Source organism: Lynx canadensis, chromosome E3 (assembly GCF_007474595.2).
Source record: "Lynx canadensis isolate LIC74 chromosome E3, mLynCan4.pri.v2, whole genome shotgun sequence".
Taxonomy (NCBI): domain Eukaryota; kingdom Metazoa; phylum Chordata; class Mammalia; order Carnivora; family Felidae; genus Lynx; species Lynx canadensis.
Window position 1 is genome coordinate 34,621,365 of NC_044318.1, and position 20,525 is coordinate 34,641,889.

The 20,525-nt window shown below is 43.3% G+C and overlaps 2 protein-coding genes across 5 annotated transcripts in view; one reads left to right on the forward strand and one right to left on the reverse strand.

Annotated features, from left to right (window-relative positions):
* ZKSCAN5 (zinc finger with KRAB and SCAN domains 5) overlaps positions 1–365 on the reverse strand; it is a 30,309-nt gene extending 29,944 nt beyond the window's left edge. Inside the window, exon 1 of the mRNA XM_030300355.1 lies at positions 333–365. The gene's annotated coding sequence lies outside the window, so the exon portion shown is untranslated. The remainder of the gene's footprint in view (positions 1–332) is intronic.
* Positions 21–20,486, forward strand: ZNF394 (zinc finger protein 394). Of its 4 annotated transcripts, XM_030300385.1 has the most exons (4): positions 21–216; positions 8,427–8,939; positions 11,322–11,457; positions 19,406–20,486. In XM_030300385.1, exons 2-4 carry the CDS (start codon positions 8,487–8,489, stop codon positions 20,479–20,481), a joined length of 1,665 nt encoding a protein of 554 aa, XP_030156245.1. In that variant the 5' UTR covers positions 21–216; positions 8,427–8,486; the 3' UTR covers positions 20,482–20,486. The 4 variants fall into 4 exon arrangements, with proteins under 4 accessions (XP_030156245.1, XP_030156247.1, XP_030156246.1 ...); XM_030300386.1 differs by lacking the exons at positions 21–216; positions 19,406–20,486 and adding an exon at positions 11,991–12,286 and having other exon boundaries at positions 8,145–8,939; XM_032591559.1 differs by lacking the exon at positions 21–216 and having other exon boundaries at positions 8,175–8,939.
* Positions 20,487–20,525: the final 39 nt, after the last annotated feature.

The following is a 20,525-nucleotide window of genomic DNA, read 5'->3' on the forward strand; positions in this document are numbered from 1 at the left end:
AGCGTCGCTAGAGCCGGGGAGGAAACGGAGCCAGCTGCTCCCCACCTGTGCCTAAAGCCATTTAAACAGCCCGGGCTCCTCCCCTTTGCTTGGGAGTCTGGGCAAGGGACCGGGCCTTAGCTGTCCAGAGTGGTTGCTACGGCAACAGTTGCTAATGTCTGATTGGCCGTGGAACTTGCGCTCCCCCACCCCCAACGCCCTGCGCCCTACTTCGAGGTAGGTTCGTCCCTTCCTGAGAGCCCACAACCCTAATTTCTCTTTAATTTTAAGTCCTTCGTTTTCTTCACCTGATTCCTCGACTCTGCCCACACCCGGTCTCCAGACACACCCACCTCTTCACCACCGCGGAGAGCTCACAGGGCCTGTCTCCGACGTCAGACCCGGGAGTCCCAGGAGCCTACAACTCCCAGAAGCCCCGCGCGGGCCACGCCCGCTAGCCAATAGGGCCGCGGATCTCTTTGCAGCCTTGGTCTCCAGGGCTTATCAGAGTGCGGGAGGGCAGGGAGGCGTTTCCTTGAGCTCCTCTGCCCAGAAGGAGGGTTGTAGCGGAGCAGGTTGCTCTCCCGGCTGGGAGCGTGACGTCGGAAGCGCCTCATTCCTGTGAAGAAGGGGAGTCGTCCATGCAGGGCTTCTCTAGCCAGAGGATGCCCTTCTTAATAATCTCTCATTTTTGTATCAGGCTTAAATTGACCCTGTGGTATGTTTGGTGGATTGTAGTATTTGCATGGCTTCACTTTTTACGTTTACATTGAGTACTCTTGAACATCGAGCCTTTTGGTCTGTTCAAAATTATAGTGTATGGTGTGAAGTAAAGATCTAACTTCATCTTTTTCCAAGCCATTACCCAGTTGTCTCAACATTTATGAAAAAGGCTATCTTTACCTCCCATTGATCTGTGATGCTGCCTTTATCATATACCAAATCCTCATGTTTTGTGGTCTCTTTCTAGATTTTCTATTCTGTCGCATTGGTCTATTTGTCAATGCATGTGATAATATGCGGTTTCAATTTATTGAGCATTAATAATTGGTTTTACTATTTCTTACAGAGAACGCCCCCTGCTGTGTTTCTTCTTCAAAGTATTTTTGCTTCTTTAGTTCTTGTCCAAATTAACCATAGATTCAATTTTCCTAGTTCCAGAAATAAATCTGTATTGGGATCATTTTTAATATGTATTCACTTAGGAAGAGTTGACGTTCCTTTTTTTCCCTTTTTTAAAAAAAATTATTTATTTTTTAGAGAGAGCAAGTGTGTGAGCACAAGCAGGAGAGGGGCAGAGAGAGAGGGAGAGAGAGAATTCCAAGTAGGCTCCGTGTTTTCAGCACAGAGCCCTATAAGGGGCTCCATCTCACGAACCATGAAATCATGACCTGAGCCAAAATCAAGAGTCAGGCACTTAACCAACTGAGCCACCCAGGTACCCCAGGGAGAATTGACATTCTTATAAAGTTGGTTTTTCTATCCAAGAACATGGTATGTTTTTCCATTTGTGGAAAAAAGCCTAATTGTGGATCCTTTTGGAGTGTTTTAAAGTTTTCTTCATGATTTTGCACATAGTTTGTTATGTTTATTCTTAAGTGTTTTATCTTTTTTGTTGTTGTTGTTAATATTGTGAATTGGGTTGCACTGGCTTTTAAAAGTTTGTCTGTTAGTTTTTGCTGTGTAACAAACAACCCCAAACTTAGCAACCTAAAAAAGGAACCACTTATTTTGCTTATGACTCTGTGGGCTGACGATTTGGTCCAGACTTACCTGGCTGGCTTTTCTGCTGGGCTCCTTCTTTTTGTCTGTGTTCAGCTGCCAGTGTGAGCTAAGCAGTTTTCCTGGGGATTAGATGATTGTCACTTGGAGTGCTAGGAGGCATTTAGGCCACACATTTCCCATCACCCAGCAGTATAGCTCATACTTCCTCACTTGGTGGTGGCAGGTTACAAAAGCAAGAAACCAGAAGTTGCAAAAGTTCTTGATATCCAGGCTTGAAACTCACACGGTGTCACTTCTGTTGGTCAAAGCAAACCACAAGAGCAGTCCAAATCCAAAGGGTGGGGAAATAGACTCCACTTCTAGAAGGGAGAAACTGCAAAGTCTATTCCTATACGTTTTGTTTTACTTTTTTGGCCATTTTTGCCATATACCACAATAAGATACTATGAAGAGAGAAAAGGGTGATGATCCAGTTAGTACTGGAAATGGACTTTTTACATAACGATCAGCCTGCATGGCACAGTAAAAGGTCTAGAAAGTGCTGCGTTAGGCACTTTGAATTTTGTCTTTATTTTAAACTAGACCTTCAGAGAGCTGAATACTTAAACTATATACTCTTTTCTTCCTTCATAGAATTAGCTATTTTTAATATTTCAAATTTTTATTTAAAATTTAGTTAGTTAACATATAGTGTAATGTTAGTTTCAGGAGTAGAACTTAGTGATTCATCACTTAGACGCAGCACCCAGTGTTCATCACCAGTGCCCTTCTTAATACCCATTACCCATTTAGCCCATCCCCCACCCACCTCCCCTTCAGCAACCCTTCCTTTGTTCTCTAGAGTCAAGAGTCTCTTATGGTTTGCCTCCCTCTCTCTCTTTTTTCCCTTTCCCCTATGTTCATCCGTTTTACTTCTTAAAGAATTGGCTCTTTTGAATTGTGCTTTGGTACCTGCCATCAGCTAACATTAAAAGGAATTAAAATCCATTAATTTTATTTATTATAGAGATCTTAAAATACCATCCACTATGTCACATAGCCCTTTCCTAGGGTACTCAGGGGAAATTTCTCTTCCCACTTAGTATCAAGAATAGCTGGATTTCTCCTAAGCTACTATTAACAGTTTGATTTTACCCAAGTTACACTGCATATCATGTAACTGATCTTGTTTTCCTCTTGCATTGGCTGCTGAGGCTTTTCAGAGCCAAATTGTGAGCTACATTTTGCCAATACATAGGAACTTACAGTAGACAACTTGTAATCTCATTTTATCCCTGGCCCCATCTTATTTATCCTTGCACTATTTTCCTTTTCTCAATTATTTTTTAAAGGTGAGGCAGTGTATCATGATTAGAGCCCATAGTCACACAACCCAGAAGCAGGAGTTGGTAGAACTTGACTGGTAATCAGCTGGTGAGCAGACAACCTTATTGGGAAAAATGCTTCTATTGGGGCACCTGGGTGGCTCAGTGGGTTAAGTATAGGACTTGGGCTCAGGTCATGAGCCCAGGTCACAAACTCAGGTTTGTGAGTTCAAGTCCCACATTGGGCTCTGGGCTGACAGCTTGGAGCCTGGAGCCTGCTTTGGATTCTGTGTCTCCCTCTCGCTTTGCCTCTCCCCCATTTATGCTCTGTCTCTTTTTCTCTCTCTTTCTCAAAAATAAACATTAAAAAAATTTAATGCTTGTATTGCCCTCATAGTACTTGCTATTTACTTATAGATTCCATAATTAATTATATAAGTGGATATTTTCTGAAGCTAGCTTTGTCTGTACTTAGGGATTTGCATTCTGTCCTTAATTCCCTTGCCCATCCTTGGCCACCTGACCCTAGTGGAAGCCTTGCCCTGCAATACTGGAAAAGAACTTCTGACTTCCTGCCAGATTGTGATAACATTCCCATAGAGATGAATAAGTGACTTGTACACAGTGTGTGCCTTCAGATATAAACATGGGACCAGTTATGTCATTAAATTGTTATATATTGCTCCAAATTATTAGAATGACAAACCTGAGCCTTGAGAATAGTGAAGTTGTTTCTCCAGAAGTGGATTTGTCATGAAGATTAATCCTGAAAAATCTGCCTTCACCTCTTTCACACCCTGTTAATGTCTAACCAAAACAAATCACAAACAGACTAGTACAACCACTTAGCTGCTAGACCAAAAGTAGGGGTTGACTCCCTATGCTTGTGCACAACTTTTGAATAAATCATTAGTTTATAATTTAAACTTTAGCCCATAGAGATGTCATGGAATTCTGACCTTGAGTGAGACTTTGCATTCATAAAGCAGGATATTAATTGTACTCGTTTAAATAAATGAATTTAAAAAAAATTTTTTTAACATTTATTTATTTTTGAGACAGAGAGAGACAGAGCATGAACAGGGGAGGGGCAGAGAGAGAGGGAGCACAGAATCTGAAACAGGCTCCAGGCTCTGAGCAGTCAGCACAGAGCCCAACGCAGGGCTCGAACTCACGGACCGTGAGATCGTGACCTGAGCTGAAGTCGGACGCTTAACCGACTGAGCCACCCAGGCGCCCCTAAATAAATGAATTTTTAAATGAATTCACTTATAATATATAACTTGTATAATTCCTCACTTGTTAAATAAATAATGCAGATGATTTAATGTAAATGTTAAACTAATGTACCGTATTTCTCATTTCAATTGTATGATTTATTTTCTGAACATTGTTGAAATATAAATGAATATGAAACATGTAAAACATGATTACTGTATTTTTATTATATATTCTGTTTCTTGAAGCAAGAAAAAAAAAGCACTAGAAAAAAATTTCCACTATTAAATAGCTAGATTATTTTCTGCTTCCGACTTTTCTGAGTACATGGGGTCCAGAGATTCAGCTATTCCCATGATACTTAAATAAGTCTTTGGTATTTATATTTTCAAACATACTATAATTAAGAGTTTACAGTCACGTAGGGACGGCTGGTTGGCTCAGTCGGTAGAGTGTGTGACTCAATCTCAGGGTTGTGAGTTTGAGCCCCATGTTGGGTTAGAGATTTTTTAAAAGTTATAGTCATATAATAGAGTCCCACGGTCAAATCATATCATCATAAAATATTTTTTAATGAAGTTTAAAAAATGACGAAAATTCCAATTTGTCATTTACTCCTATTGCAGACTGAATTCAAGCTTAGTTTCAAATGCTTGGAGGCAAGATGCTTGTGGTAGACCCTCATTCCTTCCACAGTTTCCCCTGAGATACAACTCTGCTTCACATTGTCATCTCACACAAAATGTTTATGTGTCCTTATAAGGACATAGATAATCTATTTATACACAATATTTAAATTCTGTACTGGGGCACCTAAGTGGCTCATTCGGTTGAGCTTCTGACTCTTTAAAAAAAAAAATTTTTTTATGTTTAGTTATTTTTGAGAGCGAGAGAGACAGAGCATGAGTGGGAGAGAGGCAGAGAAAGAGAGAGACACAGAATCTGAAGCAGCCTCCAGGTTCTGAGCTGTCAGTGCAGAGCCTGATGTGGGGCTAGATCCCATGGACCAGGAGATCATGACCTGAGCCAAAGTCAGCCACTTAACTGACTGAGCCACCCAGGTGGCCCGAACTTCTGACTCTTGATATCAGCTCAGGTCATGATCCCAGGGTCATGGGGTCATGCTCAGTGCAGAGTCTGCTTCAGATTCTCTCTCTATTCCCTCTGCCCCTCTCCTCCTGACAAATAAAAAGGAAAAGAAATAAATTTTGTACTGGTCAGAAAGGTTCATCTGATTGCTGCTTTTCAATTCGTGTGTACACAAATTACCTGTGGATCTTTCCAAAATACAGATTCTGATTCAGTAGGTCTGGAGCAAGGCTTGAAATTCTGCATTTCTAACAAGCTTCCCAGAAGTGCCAGTGCCAGTGCTGTCTCCATGCTTGGAGAAACAAGGCCGCATGTAACCCTGTCACCTGTGGGTGTGTGACTTGGTGCCATAGCAGAAAAGATAAAAAAAAGGAAAAGAAGAAAGAGAGAAAGAGAGAAAGAAAAGAAAGAAAGAAAGAAAGAAAGAAAGAAAGAAAGAAAGAAAGAAAGAAAGAGAAAGAAAAAGAAAGAGGGGAAGGAAGGAAGGAAGGAAGGAAGGAAGGAAGGAAGGAAGGAAGGAAGGAAACCTTTTCTTGGATGAGGTGAAAATTAAGTCATCATGCTACCCAATTTCTGATATAAATGCTTCATGGAAATTTTTTATGACTAAGGAAGAGGGTGAAGTTTCATTAGAAATGAACATTTTTTTTGAGCGTGCAGGGAAGTGACAGAGAGAGGGAGAGAATGAAAATCTCAAGCAGGCTCCCCACATGGTGACATTATGACCTGAGCTAAAATCAAGAGTCTGATGCTTAACCAACTGAGCCACCCAGGCACCCCTGAACATTAACATGTTTTATGATGCAGATTATGGGTGAAACTCCTTATAGGGAATTCCATTCATGAGGACAAGCTCTTTTCAACAAGGCTGTAAAGCTGTTTCTGCATTCCATAACTCAGTCTACAGTAAGAGCCCTTGATTAGTCTGTTTACAATGAATAATTCTCTACAACTCTATACACCAGCTGTTTTCTTTGGTCTTTATCCTTGTAGCAATAATAAAAGGAAACTAATTTGTATTGTTTGAACTCAAGGCAGGGAGCAAGCTGCCTTCTATTTCTTCTGCCTCAACCTCAAACAATTATCTCTGTCTTCATTTCTCCTCATTATGTTCCTTTTTTGATATCTCATATTCTTACATTTAAAAAATATTAATGAAAAGAAAACAACACAAAGACCCTGGAACCGTGAGGAAGAAATGGGTGTACACATATAGACTGTGCCCATCACCTCCTTCCTTTTCTTCCTCAGGGAAAAGTACTTTTTCTTAGGAACTATGGAGAGTTTGGCCTTTTGGCTTTTCTCTTTCTTTAAAATTCTGCCCTGTTCTGGGGTGCCTGGGTGGTTCAGTGGGTTAAGCGTCTGACTTCAGCTCAGGTCATGATCTCACAGTTCATGAGTTCGAGCCCCGCATAGGGCTCTGTGCTGGCAGCTCAGAGCCTGGAGCCTGCTTGGGTTTCTGTGTCTCCCTCTCTCTCTGCCCCCACCCCGGCTCAGGCTCTGTCTCTCTCTCTCAAAAATAAATACTAAATTTTTTTTTTAAATTTTGCCGGTTTTTACCTCCAAGTTCTTTAGGAAGTGTTTTATTTATATAGTCAATATGATGCCAAACACAGATATAATCGAAACCAGCGAAGCATAGGAAAGAAGAGGGAGAAGGTGGCAGCAGTGTCCATACTGATATTCAAAAGTGAGGGAGAGCGAGTAAATGATAGAACAGAAGGGTTGAGCTTCGAAGAGGACAAAGTCCTTGGCAACTTTGATGCCTGAGTGTAGGACATTGCAAGGGAGCTGCGCATAGGAAAGCTTAATGTCAGAGGGATTTATTGGAATTTATTTAATCTATTGGGGATTTGTTGCCTATAAACTTATCTACACCTTTTTTTAAAACTTTTTTTAAGTTTATTTATTTTGAGAGAGAGAGAGCGCGAGTGTGTGAGGGGGGGGGGACAGAGAGAAAGAGAGAATCCCAAACAGACTCCACACCATCAGCATAAGCCTGACTCAGGGCTCCAACCCATGAACTACAAGGTCATGACGTGAGCCAAATCAAGAGTCCGCGGACTGAGCCACCAAGGCACCCCTATCTAAACTATTTTTTTAATTTTTTTTTTACATTTATTTATTTTTGAGACAGAGAGAGACAGAGCATGAACAGGGGAGGGGCAGAGAGAGAGGGGACACAGAATGGGAAGCAGGCTCCAGGCTCTGAGCCATCAGCCCAGAGCCTGACGCGAGCTCGAACTCACGGACCGCGAGATCGTGACCTGAGCTGAAGTCGGACGCTTAACCGACTGAGCCACCCAGGCGCCCCTAAACTATTTTTTAATTAGAACATTTCTTCAGCTCACATGGACGGACATTTTAAGTTTTAATCTCCTGGGGAAATCTTTCACTATACCCTCCCCATCAGCCATGGCTGATTATGTCTACCTCTGGGTCATACAAATGTACTGTGCATACATGCAAAGTATTACATTCACCACCCTGTCCTGTAAGGATTTAAGTGTCTAACTCTCTTAGGAGCCTGAGGATAGAGACTATTCCTACTCAGTTTAATACCTATGGAGTCGAGCACGATGCCTTGGCATGTTGCAGGTAACTCTACAAACCTTTCTTGCATAAATACCACATTGATAGATGACCGTTTACCACTCATCGTATAGTTGGACCTTTTTCCTACAACTAAAGTTACAAAACTTTTTTCACAGACGATGTGTTTAAAAAATGACATTCAAGTTGTAAAATAAGAGTGTCATTTAGTTCTGTTAAGCTGAACGACTATAAGCTCCACCAGAACGGTACACACGGACCAGAGCGTCTCTGGAAGGGGCAGGACGGCAAACCACCGAGATGGGTCTCACTCCTCCTGGGCGCCTAGAGAGGCTCCGGAAATGCCCGGGAGGGGTGGGCACCGCAGGGAGTCGGTGACGCACTTCCGGCAAGGTTTTATTCGTACTTTTGGTCACCTGGCGCCGCGGGTCGTGGTTGGACTAACTGCGGGTAGGAGGAGTACCGGAGGGGGCCGGGCCGGATAGGGCCCCGCTTGAGACGGGACAGCGGGGACCCGCCGCTCTGGGAAGGTCCGATGAGTTCCGTGGCTTTTTGCAGGGTTTGCTGTCTTATCACTTGAAGGCAGAACTCCGGAAAGTCAGCACGTGCTGGAGAAAGATGAGTTCGAGCTTGACCGCGAGTCAAGTCAGTGACGCCGAGGCAGGAGCCTGGATGGCAGCTGAGAAGTCTAGGGTCGCCGCGCCGTCTCTGCGTGATGGACTTTTGATAGTGAAAGTGGAGGAAGACTCACCCGGAGGTCAGGAGTCGGACCTGCCCGCGGACTGTCAGGATTCCGAAAAGTCGCGGCAGCAGTTTAGGCGGTTCCGTTACCAGGAGGTGGCTGGACCCGAAGAGGCGCTAAGCCGGCTCAGGGAACTTTGTCGCCGGTGGCTGAGGCCTGAGATGCATACGAAGGAGCAGATCCTGGAGCTGCTGGTGCTGGAGCAGTTCCTGAGCATCCTGCCCCAGGAGCTCCAGGCCTGGGTGCGGAAGCACTGCCCGCAGAGCGGGGAGAAAGCTGCGGCCGTGGTGCGCGCTTTTCAGAGAGCGCTTGATGGGGCCTCACCCCAGGTGAACAGTGAAAGTGTTCTGGTGGTAGGGGTGTGAGGAATAGAGGTACACGGGATGCTAAGAGTTTCAGGCCTTTTTTCCTTGCTACATTTTTGAGCTTCAGGGTGTACATGAAACTTCCTTTCTGTAGTGACAAATCTATCCAGGAAATGATCTTTGAGTTAATAGACTTCTGAGCACAAAACCAACGTGGGAGTATTGTTTACCCATTGTAAGACCGCCTCTTGTGTAACTAGATTATTTGCGGAAGAAAGGTGTCAGGATGGAAAAGTGGCTTCATGTCGTTAACTACTTAGCAATAACTGAGCACTTTGAATGTGAGGTTCCCTTTTTGCTTTTTAACAGTTTGGCGACCCCCTCCTACAATTGATAATGGTACCTGGGAGAGTGGAGTGGGGCTGTAATGGAGGTAACTAATCATGCCTGTGTGATGAAACCTCCATAAAAATCCCAATAGTGTGAGATTCAGACAGCTTCCAATTGGTGAACACATCCATATACCTGGAAAGTGGCAAACTCCAACTCTACGGGACAGAAGCTCCTGTACTTAGGACCCTCCCAGACCTCATTGTGTGTCTCTCCATTTTGCTGTTTACTGTATCCTTTATCATATCTTTTTGTAATAAACTGGTAAACCTAAGTGTTTCCATCAGTACTGTGAGCTGTTCAAGCAAAGAATTTAATTGGTAGGGGGAGGTCATGGGAACCTTTAATTTGTGGCCAAGTCGGACAGAAATTGTGGGTAACCTGGAGACCTACTACTTGAGGTTGGCTTCCAAAGTTGGGAGGCGTGAGTGGTCTTGTGGGACCAAGCCCTTTACCTGTGGGATCTGACTGTATCCAGGTAGATAGTGTCAGAATTGAGTTACACTTGAAGACACCTAGCTGGTATCACAGAATTATTTGATGTGTGGAAAACCCCTATATGTGGTGTCAGAAGTGAAGAAGTATTGTAGTGAAAGTATTCAGAGTATTGACAGTAGAAGAGACACACAGAAGTGTGATTTTCTTTTTCCTTTACCAGGAAGCAGAGGAGAGGCTCAATTAAAAAACAAATGTTATTATACTCAGATTTAGAAATAGGAGGCACAGCACAACACTCAGGACTTCCTGGGAAGGACACCAGGGGTGGTCAGGAGGCAGAAGACTGGAGCAAGGGGAAGGTTTAGGCCAGCGCCTCTACTGAGGTTTCCCAAGGAAACACACAGGGCAGGGGGATCTGTTTAAGATTGGTTGTTCTGGATAATTTCAGCATGCTCTAACCTATAGGGCTGGTCCCCAGTTGCCCTGAAACCTGGCCCTAGGATGATTAAGGCAGAGTAATGTGGCATCCTGGAGTGTATATGCCAGGTAGAGGAGGTATTGCTTGAGATAAGCAGTCTTGGCTGAGCCCTTTGCTCTAAGAATTGGCTAGCCCTGGGAGGGGCAGTCTCCCTAGACAGATTTTTAACATACAGAAAAATTTTAAATGTATTTCCCTTTCCTGTCATTTAGTGAGAGATCCTTGAAGTCAATTTGTGACCCATCACTAGACAAACATGTTCGCACACCAATGTTAGAACCTTCCCTTTCTAAGAACTGTGGCTTTACCTTCTGTGAATGGTCAACTTCCATTTAAATAAGTTATCTCAAAATGTCATCTTGCCAGATAATTATCTTATTGTGCAATGTTCAAGGGAAGGGAAAGTAGATTTTACTGAGCATCTGCTGTCAGGGAGGTACTTCATCTTCTTAAATTTATGTCCATTTCACGCACGAGGTAACCGTATCTCACAGCCAGCACTGGAATTTGGCACTTTCTGGTTACCTGTACATTTTTTTTTTAATTTTTTTTTTTCAACGTTTATTTATTTTTGGGACAGAGAGAGACAGAGCATGAACGGGGGAGGGGCAGAGAGAGAGGGAGACACAGAATCCGAAACAGGCTCCAGGCTCTGAGCCGTCAGCCCAGAGCCTGACGCGGGGCTCGAACTCACGGACCGCGAGATCGTGACCTGGCTGAAGTCGGACGCTTAACCGACTGCGCCACCCAGGCGCCCCTATACATTTTTAATCTGTATCCGATTTCCATTTTGATAAATCACAGTGATATAACTCAAGTGAAGATTTTGCTCTTACCCCAAATTAGTGTGGATAGTCCACGGAAAGAAAGGCTTTTCAGGATTGCAAGAGAATTTCAGCCTCTGTCTTTGTTACTCTGAAACTCCAGTTAGTACAACACTCACTGGAACAGACTCGACAGCCATGGTTATTACTTGATTCCCAGGGCTTCCTGCTCAGGGTTTGCAGACTCCTCCGGAGTCTGGCCTCATCCTGAGATTAACAGTCACTTATGCTGTCCTGGGACAGCAGGTGCTGAGTGGAGGTCTCGTGTTGTTTCAGGAGTTGGTGAAGATTGAGAATGTGGCTGTGTCTCTAAACTGTGAGGAGTGGGAGCCTCTGGACCCAGCTCCGAGGGAGTTCTGCTGGGAGAGCGCACAGGAGGATCGTAGGACCTCGGTCTCACTGGTCTCGCCGAGTAAGTGCTGGCTTTGTTTCTAGCTGTGTGTGATCTGTCTCTGAGCCAGTCACACACCCATGTTGAGAGCCATGGAGTCTCTTTTGTGACCCCACTGGGACCTTGCTGTTCTGTATTGTTAGGTGAGAGATTCAGCTTTTTATTTTGGTTCATTTTAAATAAAATGCATACAGAAAAATATAGAAAATATAACAGGCACCTTATATCTACCACCCAGGTTTATCATATTTTTTTTTTAATTTTTTTTTTTCAACATTTATTTATTTTTGGGACAGAGAGAGACAGAGCATGAACGGGGGAGGGGCAGAGAGAGAGGGAGACACAGAATCGGAAACAGGCTCCAGGCTCCGAGCCATCAGCCCAGAGCCTGACGCGGGGCTCGAACTCCCTGACCGCGAGATCGTGACCTGGCTGAAGTCGGACGCTTAACCGACTGCGCCACCCAGGCGCCCCATATCATATTTTAATATTTGGCCCTAATGGCTTCATTCTCCCTCCCTTCCCCCCCCCCCCCCCCCCCCCCCCCCCCCCGGCTGAGAAAAAAATGTAACAACTGTAGATGAAACTCTGGATACCCTCCCTGAAGCTGTTCCCCTCACTCTTTCTTCAGAGGTAACCAGTATCCTGATTCTGGTACTTATTTCCATGCATGTTTTATATTTTCTACATGTACATGTAGCTACATGTGCACATTACGTGTGTACTTTCTATATGCAAAAATGTGTATATAAACTGTATATGAACAGAAATACATATACTTGTAAACATATATAGTATTTTTAAATGTTTTGATGCTGTATAAATTATATTGCTGTATGATTCTTTTGCACCTTGCCTTTCTTTTTTTTCCCCATTACATTTTTGGGATTTATCCATGTTGGCACATGTAGCTCTAGTCCACTCATTTTAACACTTGTATCTTTCATTGTATGACTTGTCCAAAATTCATTTATCTACTGTCCTCCATCAGTGGACATCAAGGCTTCTAGTTTTTCACTGTTACAAATAGCATTGCCTCGAACATACTTGAATCCTTCTGTGTTCATATATAGGAACATATATAGGAACTATAGAGAATAGACTTAGGCGTGTTTGCCCATCTTACTGTTCAGAAGGCAGGAGTGCAACCAGTTTGTACTCCTACCAGAAATACATGAGAATTCTTCCTTCTCTACATCCTTACTGACATTTGGTGCCTGGCTGATGGCGTGATGTCGCAACACGGTAGCTCACGTGTTCCTTTTAAAATGTTACGTCACGCCTCTGCTCAGAACCTGCAGTGGCTCTCTATTTCATGCAAAGGAAAAGCCTGTGTTGCCTAATGTGACAAGGCCCCGTCACCCTGCACACCCCTCTCCTACGATGCCCCTCGCTCATTGTGCTTCAGCCCCACTGACCTCGCTGTTCCTTGACCATGGCAGGCATCCTGCCTCCTGTTCTTCGCTTTATTTGATCCTTCCACCTGGACTATTCTTTATATATTTATTTATTTTTGAGAGAGAGAGACAGTGTGAGAGGGGAAGGAGCAGAGAGAGAGGGCTACAGAGGACCCAAAGTGGGTTCCACACAGTCAGTGCAGAGCTCGATGTGGGGCTTGAACCCACGAACTGTGAGATCATGACCTGAGCTGAAACCAAGAGTTGGACATTTAACCAACTGAGCCACCTGAGTGCCCCTCTTCCTGGAACATTCTTCCTTCAGATCTCCACTAACCAAACTCCTTGACTTGTCTCCAGTCTGTGCTCAGATCTCACTTTTCAGAGAGGCCTGACCTGACTATCATGTTTAATAGTGCAGTTTGCCTTTCCACTGTCCCCTCCTCCCACACTACTGTCCCATCCCTTACCTTCCTCAACTTGGTCCACAGCATTCATCACCCTCTGGCGTCCTATAGAATTTACTTTCTGTTTATCTATTGTCTGACCACCTCTTCTAGAATGTAAACTCCACAAGGGGAGGGGTTTTTGTTTGGTTCTAATATGTCCCAAGCAGTTGGAACAGATAGTGCTTGGCAGGTACTCAATAAATACTAGTTGGGTTAATGAATGAATAGTATCTTGTTGTTTTAACTTACATTTCCCTGATTGGTTCTGGGTTAAATCTTTTCAGATTTTCTTTTTTTTTTTTTTTTTTTTTTTGGGTGGGGGAGGCATTCTGTGAATTGTCTGTATCCTATCTCCCTTCCTTTCCTCCATTTTTTTTTTATTGCTTTGTGGCAGTTCTTTATATTTTCTGTATTAACTCTTTGTTATTTTACTATAAAGTAAGCTAGAAAAAAGAAAATGTTATTAAGAAAATTGTAAGGAAGGGAAAATACTTTTACAGTGCTGGACCAACTTTACCAAAAAATTCTGTGCATGACTGGGCTTTCACAGGTCAAACCCTTGTTCAAGTGTCAACTATAGTCAGGTTTTTTGATCTTTTACTTTATGGTTTGTGTTTTTCCAACCTTTGGAAAATACAAGGCCCTTCTCAATCTTGATTCCATCTTTGCAGAGGCAACTTTAATATCTTTTTTGTGTTTTTCACTGGTATTTATTTTCATATTCCTAAATAGGATGCTTATTCTGCTAATTTTCCCCTGATTTCAGGTATTACCTCTTGACTGTCTCCTGAGGGAGATGGGACCATGCACACATTTAGCAGTCTGTAATTCTCTCATTATAGTTAAATCAGTTCTTTTGCATATTGATACAATATTTCAATATCCTACCCATGTAAATACTACCTGTAACCTGTATGATTACATGTCTTTTATTTTACAACTTCTAATTTTCTCTGGAATTAATAATGCCTCATTTTGCATGTGCTGCCTTTCTACCTATTGAACACCAGTCTACCCACAGTCTCCCTGTTAGAAATGTAAAACTGTACGTTCAAATGTATCAGGTATGCTATCAGTTTCATAGTCCCCTTGGAGGAAGCCTCCAGAAACTTCTGCTCCAGTGTGAATGGGCTTCCCTCCAGGCCTGCCACACGGCTATCGTCCTAAGAACCTTCTTTGACTATCACTCTGGAATTCCTTTTCTCTTTCCTGGACCCCACACCATTCTCTTCCTAGGTTTACCCCCTTCGATTTGATGGAGAACATCTTCCAGTATCTTCCAGAGAACATATTCTTGGGAGCTTAATTTTTTGAAAGTTTGCCTGAAAATGTCTGAAAATGTCTCTATTCCTCTCCTACATCCAGATCATGGGATGGCCGGTTTCCCCATTAGAAATGATTTTACCATTGAATTTTGAAGACTGAAGTTTCTAGTTAGCTTGCCATGTTGCTACTGAGAAATTGGATGCCATTGTGATATTTTATCCTTGGTGTGTGATCTGTTTGTTCGAAAGCCTTTAGGCTCTCTTCTTTATTCCTGCTAGTATGAAGTTTCAGAATGGGTGCAGCTTAGTGTGAAGGAGGGTGTTTTTTTTGTTTTTTGTTTTTGTTTTTTTGCATTCATTGTTGAGTAGTAGGTGGGTCCTTGTAATATAGACACCCACACTTTGAATTCCGAGAAATTAAAAAAAAAATTTTTTTTAATGTTTATTGATTTTTGAGAGTGAGAGAGACAGAGCATGAGTGGAGGAGGGGCAGAGAGAGAGGGAGACACAGAATCCAAAGCAGGCTTCAGGCTCTGAGCTGTCAGCACAAAGCCCGACCCTGGGCTTGAACCCACAAACCTTGAGATCACGACCTGAGCCGGAGTCAGACGCTTAATCGACTGAGCCACCCAGGTGCCCAAGAAATTTTTTATGGTATTGTTTTATCTGTCTGTCTTTCAATCTATCTATTTTTATCTCATTATTTTTTTCCTGTTTTCTTTCTGGGATTTCTGTTCATTGGATGTTGGAACTCATGGACTGATCGCATCAGGTTCTTCTCTGCCCCTTCTCATTTCTTTATCTTTTGTTTCACATTCTAGGAGATCTCCTTAGCTTTGTTTTCCAGCTGTTAATACTGAAATATTTCTGCTCTCATTAATATTTTCAGGAGCCTTTTCTTGTTCTTTAAATATTCCTTTTCTTATAGCCTCCTTGTTTCCTGGATGCAATATCTTCTCTTGTTTACCTGAGAATGTTAACTGTAGATCATTAGATTTTCTGTTTTACACATTGCATGTTTCCTCAGCACTTATATTCGAGGTTTTCCTGAAATGTTGGTAACTTTTAACTTTCCATTTGTTTTTGTTTTTGTTTTTTAATTTTTTTTAACGTTTATTTATTTTTGAGACAGAGAGAGACAGAGCATGAACAGGGGAGGGTCAGAGAGAGGGAGACACAGAATCTGAAACAGGCTCCAGGCTCTGAGCTGTCTGCACAGAGCCCGATGTGGGGCTTGAACCCATGAACCGTGCGTGAGATCATGACCTGAGCCGAAGTTGGATACTTAACCGACTGAGCCACCCAGGTGCCTCTAGGTCCTCTGTCTATTTTTAAATTGGATTGTTTATTTTGGTGTTGAGTTGTATAAGTTCTTTATATATTTTGAATATTAATCCCTTATCAGATATATCATTTGCAAATATCTTCTCTTATTAAGTAGGTTGTCTTTTTGTGTTGTTAATGGTTTCCTTTGCTATGTAGAAGCTTTTTTTTTTTTTTAAGATTTTATTTTTGGGCTGCCTGGGTGGCTCAATTGGTTAAGCGTCCAACTTCAGCTCAGGTTATGATCTCAAGAGCCAGCTCAGAGCCTGGAGCCTGCTTCAGATTCTGTGTCTCCCTCTCTATTTGCCCCTCCCCTGCTCGCACTCTGTCTCTCTCTCTCTCAAAAATAAATAAAACGTTTCAAATATTTTTTTTAAATTAAAAACAAAAGATTTTATTTTTAGCTAGACTCTACACCCATCATGGGGCTCGAACCCACAATCCTGAGATCAAGAGTCACACGCTCCACCAACTGAGCCAGCCACATGCCCCCTGCAAAAGCTTTTTTTTTTTTAATTTTTTTTCAACGTTTATTTATTTTTGAGACAGAGAGAGACAGAGCATGAACAGGGGAGGGGCAGAGACAGAGGGAGACACAGAATCTGAAACAGGCTGCAGGCTCCGAGCGGTCAGCACAGAGCCCGATGCGGGGCTCGAACTCACGGACCGTGAGATCATGACATGAGCCGAAGTCCCGAAGTCGGATGCTTAACCGACCAAGCCACTCAGGTGCCCCGCTTTTTTTATTTTGATGTAGTCCCAATATCTTATTTTTGCTTTTGTTTCTTTTGCCTTAGGAGACATATGTAGAAAATAGCTGATGTCAGAGAAATTACTGCCTATGCTCTCTTCTAGGAGTTTTATGGTTTCGGGTCTCACATTTAGGTTTCTAATCCATTTTCAGTTTATTTTTGTGTATGGTGTTAGAAAGTGATCTGGTTTCATTCTTTTACATGTAGCTATCCAGTTTTTCCAACATAGTTTATTGAAAAGACTGTATTTTCCCCATTGTATATTCTTGCCTCCTTTGTCATTGATTGACCATATAATTGTGGGCTTATTTCTGGGCTATTCTGTTACATTGATCTGTGTCTATTTTTATTCCTGTACCATACTATTTTGATTACTATAGATTTATAGTATATCTTTTTTTCTTTTTAAAATTTTATTTTTAAGTGCTCTTTGCACCCAGTGTGGGACTTGAACTTAATAGCCCCAAGATTAAGAGTTGCATGCTCCACCAACTGAGCCTGCCAGGCATCCCTGTAGTATATCTTGAAACTGGTATTGTGATACCTCTGGCTTTGTTCTTTCTCAAGATTGCCTTGGCTATCAGGTGCTGTTTGGGGGAATTTCCATATGTCAGGCCTGGGCTTGCAAATTTTACCATAGAGAGATTTATTCAACAAATATTTTTATTGAGTGTCTGCAATAAGCCAGATGCTGTTCTTTTTTTTCTTTTAATGTTTATTCATTTTTGAGAGAGAGGGAGAGCCTGAGTGGGGGAAGGGTAGAGAGAGGGGAGGACAGAGGATCTGAAGAAGGCTTTCTGCTGACAGCACAGAACCCGATGCAGGGCTCAAACTCACGAACTGAGAGATCATGACCTGAGCTGAAGTCAGACGCTCAACTGACTGAGCCACCCAGGCACCCCAGCCAGGTGCTATTCTAAGTGCTGGGGACGCATTAGGGAACAAAACCTATGAATCCCCTGTCAAAAATCCCCGCCCTTTCTTAGAGCTCATGGTTTGGGACATGAGCAGAGAACAGCACTGAGGTTCTACCAATTGTGTGTCTGTTTTCACTTGATTCTCCTGATGTGAAAGTGGTCCTGTCCCCTGTTCTCAGCTGTACCTGGTGTCCCCAGTCCAGAATTTATGTGGTTCAGTCTCCCTGGGGAGTAAACTGCAAAAATTCTGGATTTGGGGTGGAATCTGGTGGCTTACCTGCTCCTTTATATAAAGACTTGCAGTCAGTCCTAGATTTGTCTCCCACCCAGACCCCACCTCCAGACATTGGAGGCATGGGGTGTGTCTGTTACTATAACCTATCACATGAATACAATTTCTCTTGTTAAACCATCCTCCATTCATGGGGTACAGGCTGTCGTGCCTTTCTTGACACCCCTTCCTGATATTGTGTCTTCTGCAACGGTGGAGTGAGGCAGGGGGAAAGAGATGGGTGTGTGGGTATAGGCACAAGTGTAAAAGGAAAGAATGGGGTTTGTACAGGTAAATATGAGTACATTTGGCAGGTTAATTAAAATCATTTAACTTGAAGGGCTCCCGGGTGGCTCAGTTGGTTAAGGGTTTGGCTTCGGCTCAGGTCATGATCTCGCGGTCTGTGAGTTCGAGCCCCACGTCAGGCTTTCTGCTGACAGCTCAGAGCCTGGAGCCTGTTTCAGATTCTGTGTCTCCCTCTCTCTCTGTCTCTCCCTGCTCTCGCTCTGTCTTTCTCCCTCTCTCAAAAATAAATAAACATTACAATTAAAAAAAATAAAATCATTTATCTTGAGGAGTGGTTCATTGAGAATGTTAAAAAGGTTTGGGAGGGTGCTTATTTTTTTGCAGGCACTTGCTTATTTTACTCTTGCACCAGCATGAAATGTCACCCTTTTTTCTTTCTTTTTTTTTTTTTATTGTATTTAAATCCAAGTTCTTTAACATGTAGCGTAAAAACGGTTTCAGGAGTAGAATTTAGTGATTCATCCCTTACATATGACACCCAGTGCTCATCATAACAAGTGCCCTCCTTAATGCCCATCCCCCATTTAGCCCATCCCCCCACCCACCTCCCCTCCAGCTACCCTCAGTTTGCTATCTATTTAAGAGTCTCTTCGAAGATGTGGAGAAATGGGAACCCTCTTGCACTGTTGGTGGGAATGCAAACTGGTGCAGCTGCTCTGGAAAACAGTGTGGAGGTTCCTCAAAAAATTAAAAATAGATCTACCCTATGACCAGCAATAGCACTGCTAGGAATTTACCCAAGGGATACAGGGGTGCTGATGCAGAGGGGCACTGGTACTCCAATGTTTATAGCAGCACTTTCAACAATAGCCAAATTATGGAGAGAGTCTAAATGTCCATCAACTGACGAATGGATAAAGAAGATGTGGTTTATATATACAATGGAATACTACTTGGCAATGAGAAAGAATGAAATCTGGCCATTTGTAGCAACATGGCTGGAACTGGAGAGTGTTATGCTAAGTGAAATAAGTCAGGCGGAGAAGGACAGATACTGTATGTTTTCACTCATATGTGGATCCTGAGAAACTTAACAGAAGAGTAGGGGGGAGGGGAAGGGGGAAAAATTACAGAGAGGGAAGGAGGCAAACCATAGAAGACTCTTAAATACTGAGAACAAACTGACGATTGATGGGGGTGGGGAGGGGAAAGTGGGTGATGGGCATAGAGGAGGGCACCTGTTGGGATGAGCACTGGGTGTTATATGGAAACCAATCTGACAATAAATTATATATATAAAAAGAGTCTCTTACGGTTTGCCTCCCTCTTTTTATTTTTGAATGTTTCAGGTTTGGAAACCAGAACCGAGAACAAAGACTTTATTCCAAAACAAGAAATTTTAGAAGAAGTAGAGCCGCAGGGGCAGCTACAAGAAGGGTCCCACAGGAAGGCTCCCCCTGGATGTAGTGACACTGGTGAGATAGGGGTAGAAAAGCAGTCAAGAAATCCCTCATCATTGAAGCTGGAAAATTCTCCTGAAGAGGAAGGACTCCCCCGCACCGCAGATCTCAAGAATGGTCCCACGGAGGAGGGAGACTTCAGACATGACCAACTTGGGAACAGGGCCAAAAGTTCAAACTCTGTTCTTTGTCAGCACGTGCAGGCCACAGGGAGGCCCGTTGACCACAATGACCTGGGGGACAGTTGTACACAGAGTTCAGAGCCGGTAAAGCATCACACAGTGAAACCTCCCCACTCCTTTGACAGCGAGGAACAGCTCCACAGTGCAGACCTCTTTAAGACCCAGCGACACTTCCGTGAAGAAAGGCCGTATAAATGCGGGAACTGTGAGAAGAGTTTCAAACAGCGTTCTGATCTTTTTAAACACCAGAGAATCCACACGGGGGAGAAACCCTACCAATGCCAGGAGTGCGGGAAGCGCTTCAGTCAGAGCGCTGCCCTGATCAAACACCAGAGGACACACACGGGCGAAAAGCCCTACACCTGCCCTAAGTGTGGGGACAGCTTCCGGCAGAGCTCCCATCTCACCCGGCACCAGAGGATCCACATAGGAGAGAAACACTTCGAGTGTCACGAATGCGGGGAGACCTGCCGTATTTCCAACCGTTTTAGACATCAGAGAATTCACAAAGGGGAGAGACCCTACACGTGTGAGGAGTGCGAGAAGAGCTTCAAACGGTGCTCAGACCTCTCTAAACACCAGAGGATCCACACTGGGGAGAAGCCGTACGGGTGTTCTGTGTGTGGGAAACGCTTCAGCCAGAGTGCAACCCTCATTACGCACCAGAGGACTCACACTGGAGAAAAACCTTACAAATGTCTTGAATGCGGGGAAAGCTTTAGACAGAGTCCACACCTTATCCGACACCAAAGGATCCATAGAAATAAAGTCCCACCATTTTGACATGGCTGGTGCTTGGGCTGTTTTGGTGTGTGTGTGTGTGTGTG

Coding starts and splice junctions, on each gene's coding strand:
- ZNF394 (XM_030300385.1), top strand. CDS start 8,487: ATGAGTTCGAGCTTGACCGCGAGTCAAGTCAGTGACGCCGAGGCAGGA. Junction 8,940..11,321: donor TTGATGGGGCCTCACCCCAG/GTGAACAGTGAA, acceptor GTGTTGTTTCAG/GAGTTGGTGAAGATTGAGAA. Junction 11,458..19,405: donor GGTCTCACTGGTCTCGCCGA/GTAAGTGCTGGC, acceptor TGAATGTTTCAG/GTTTGGAAACCAGAACCGAG.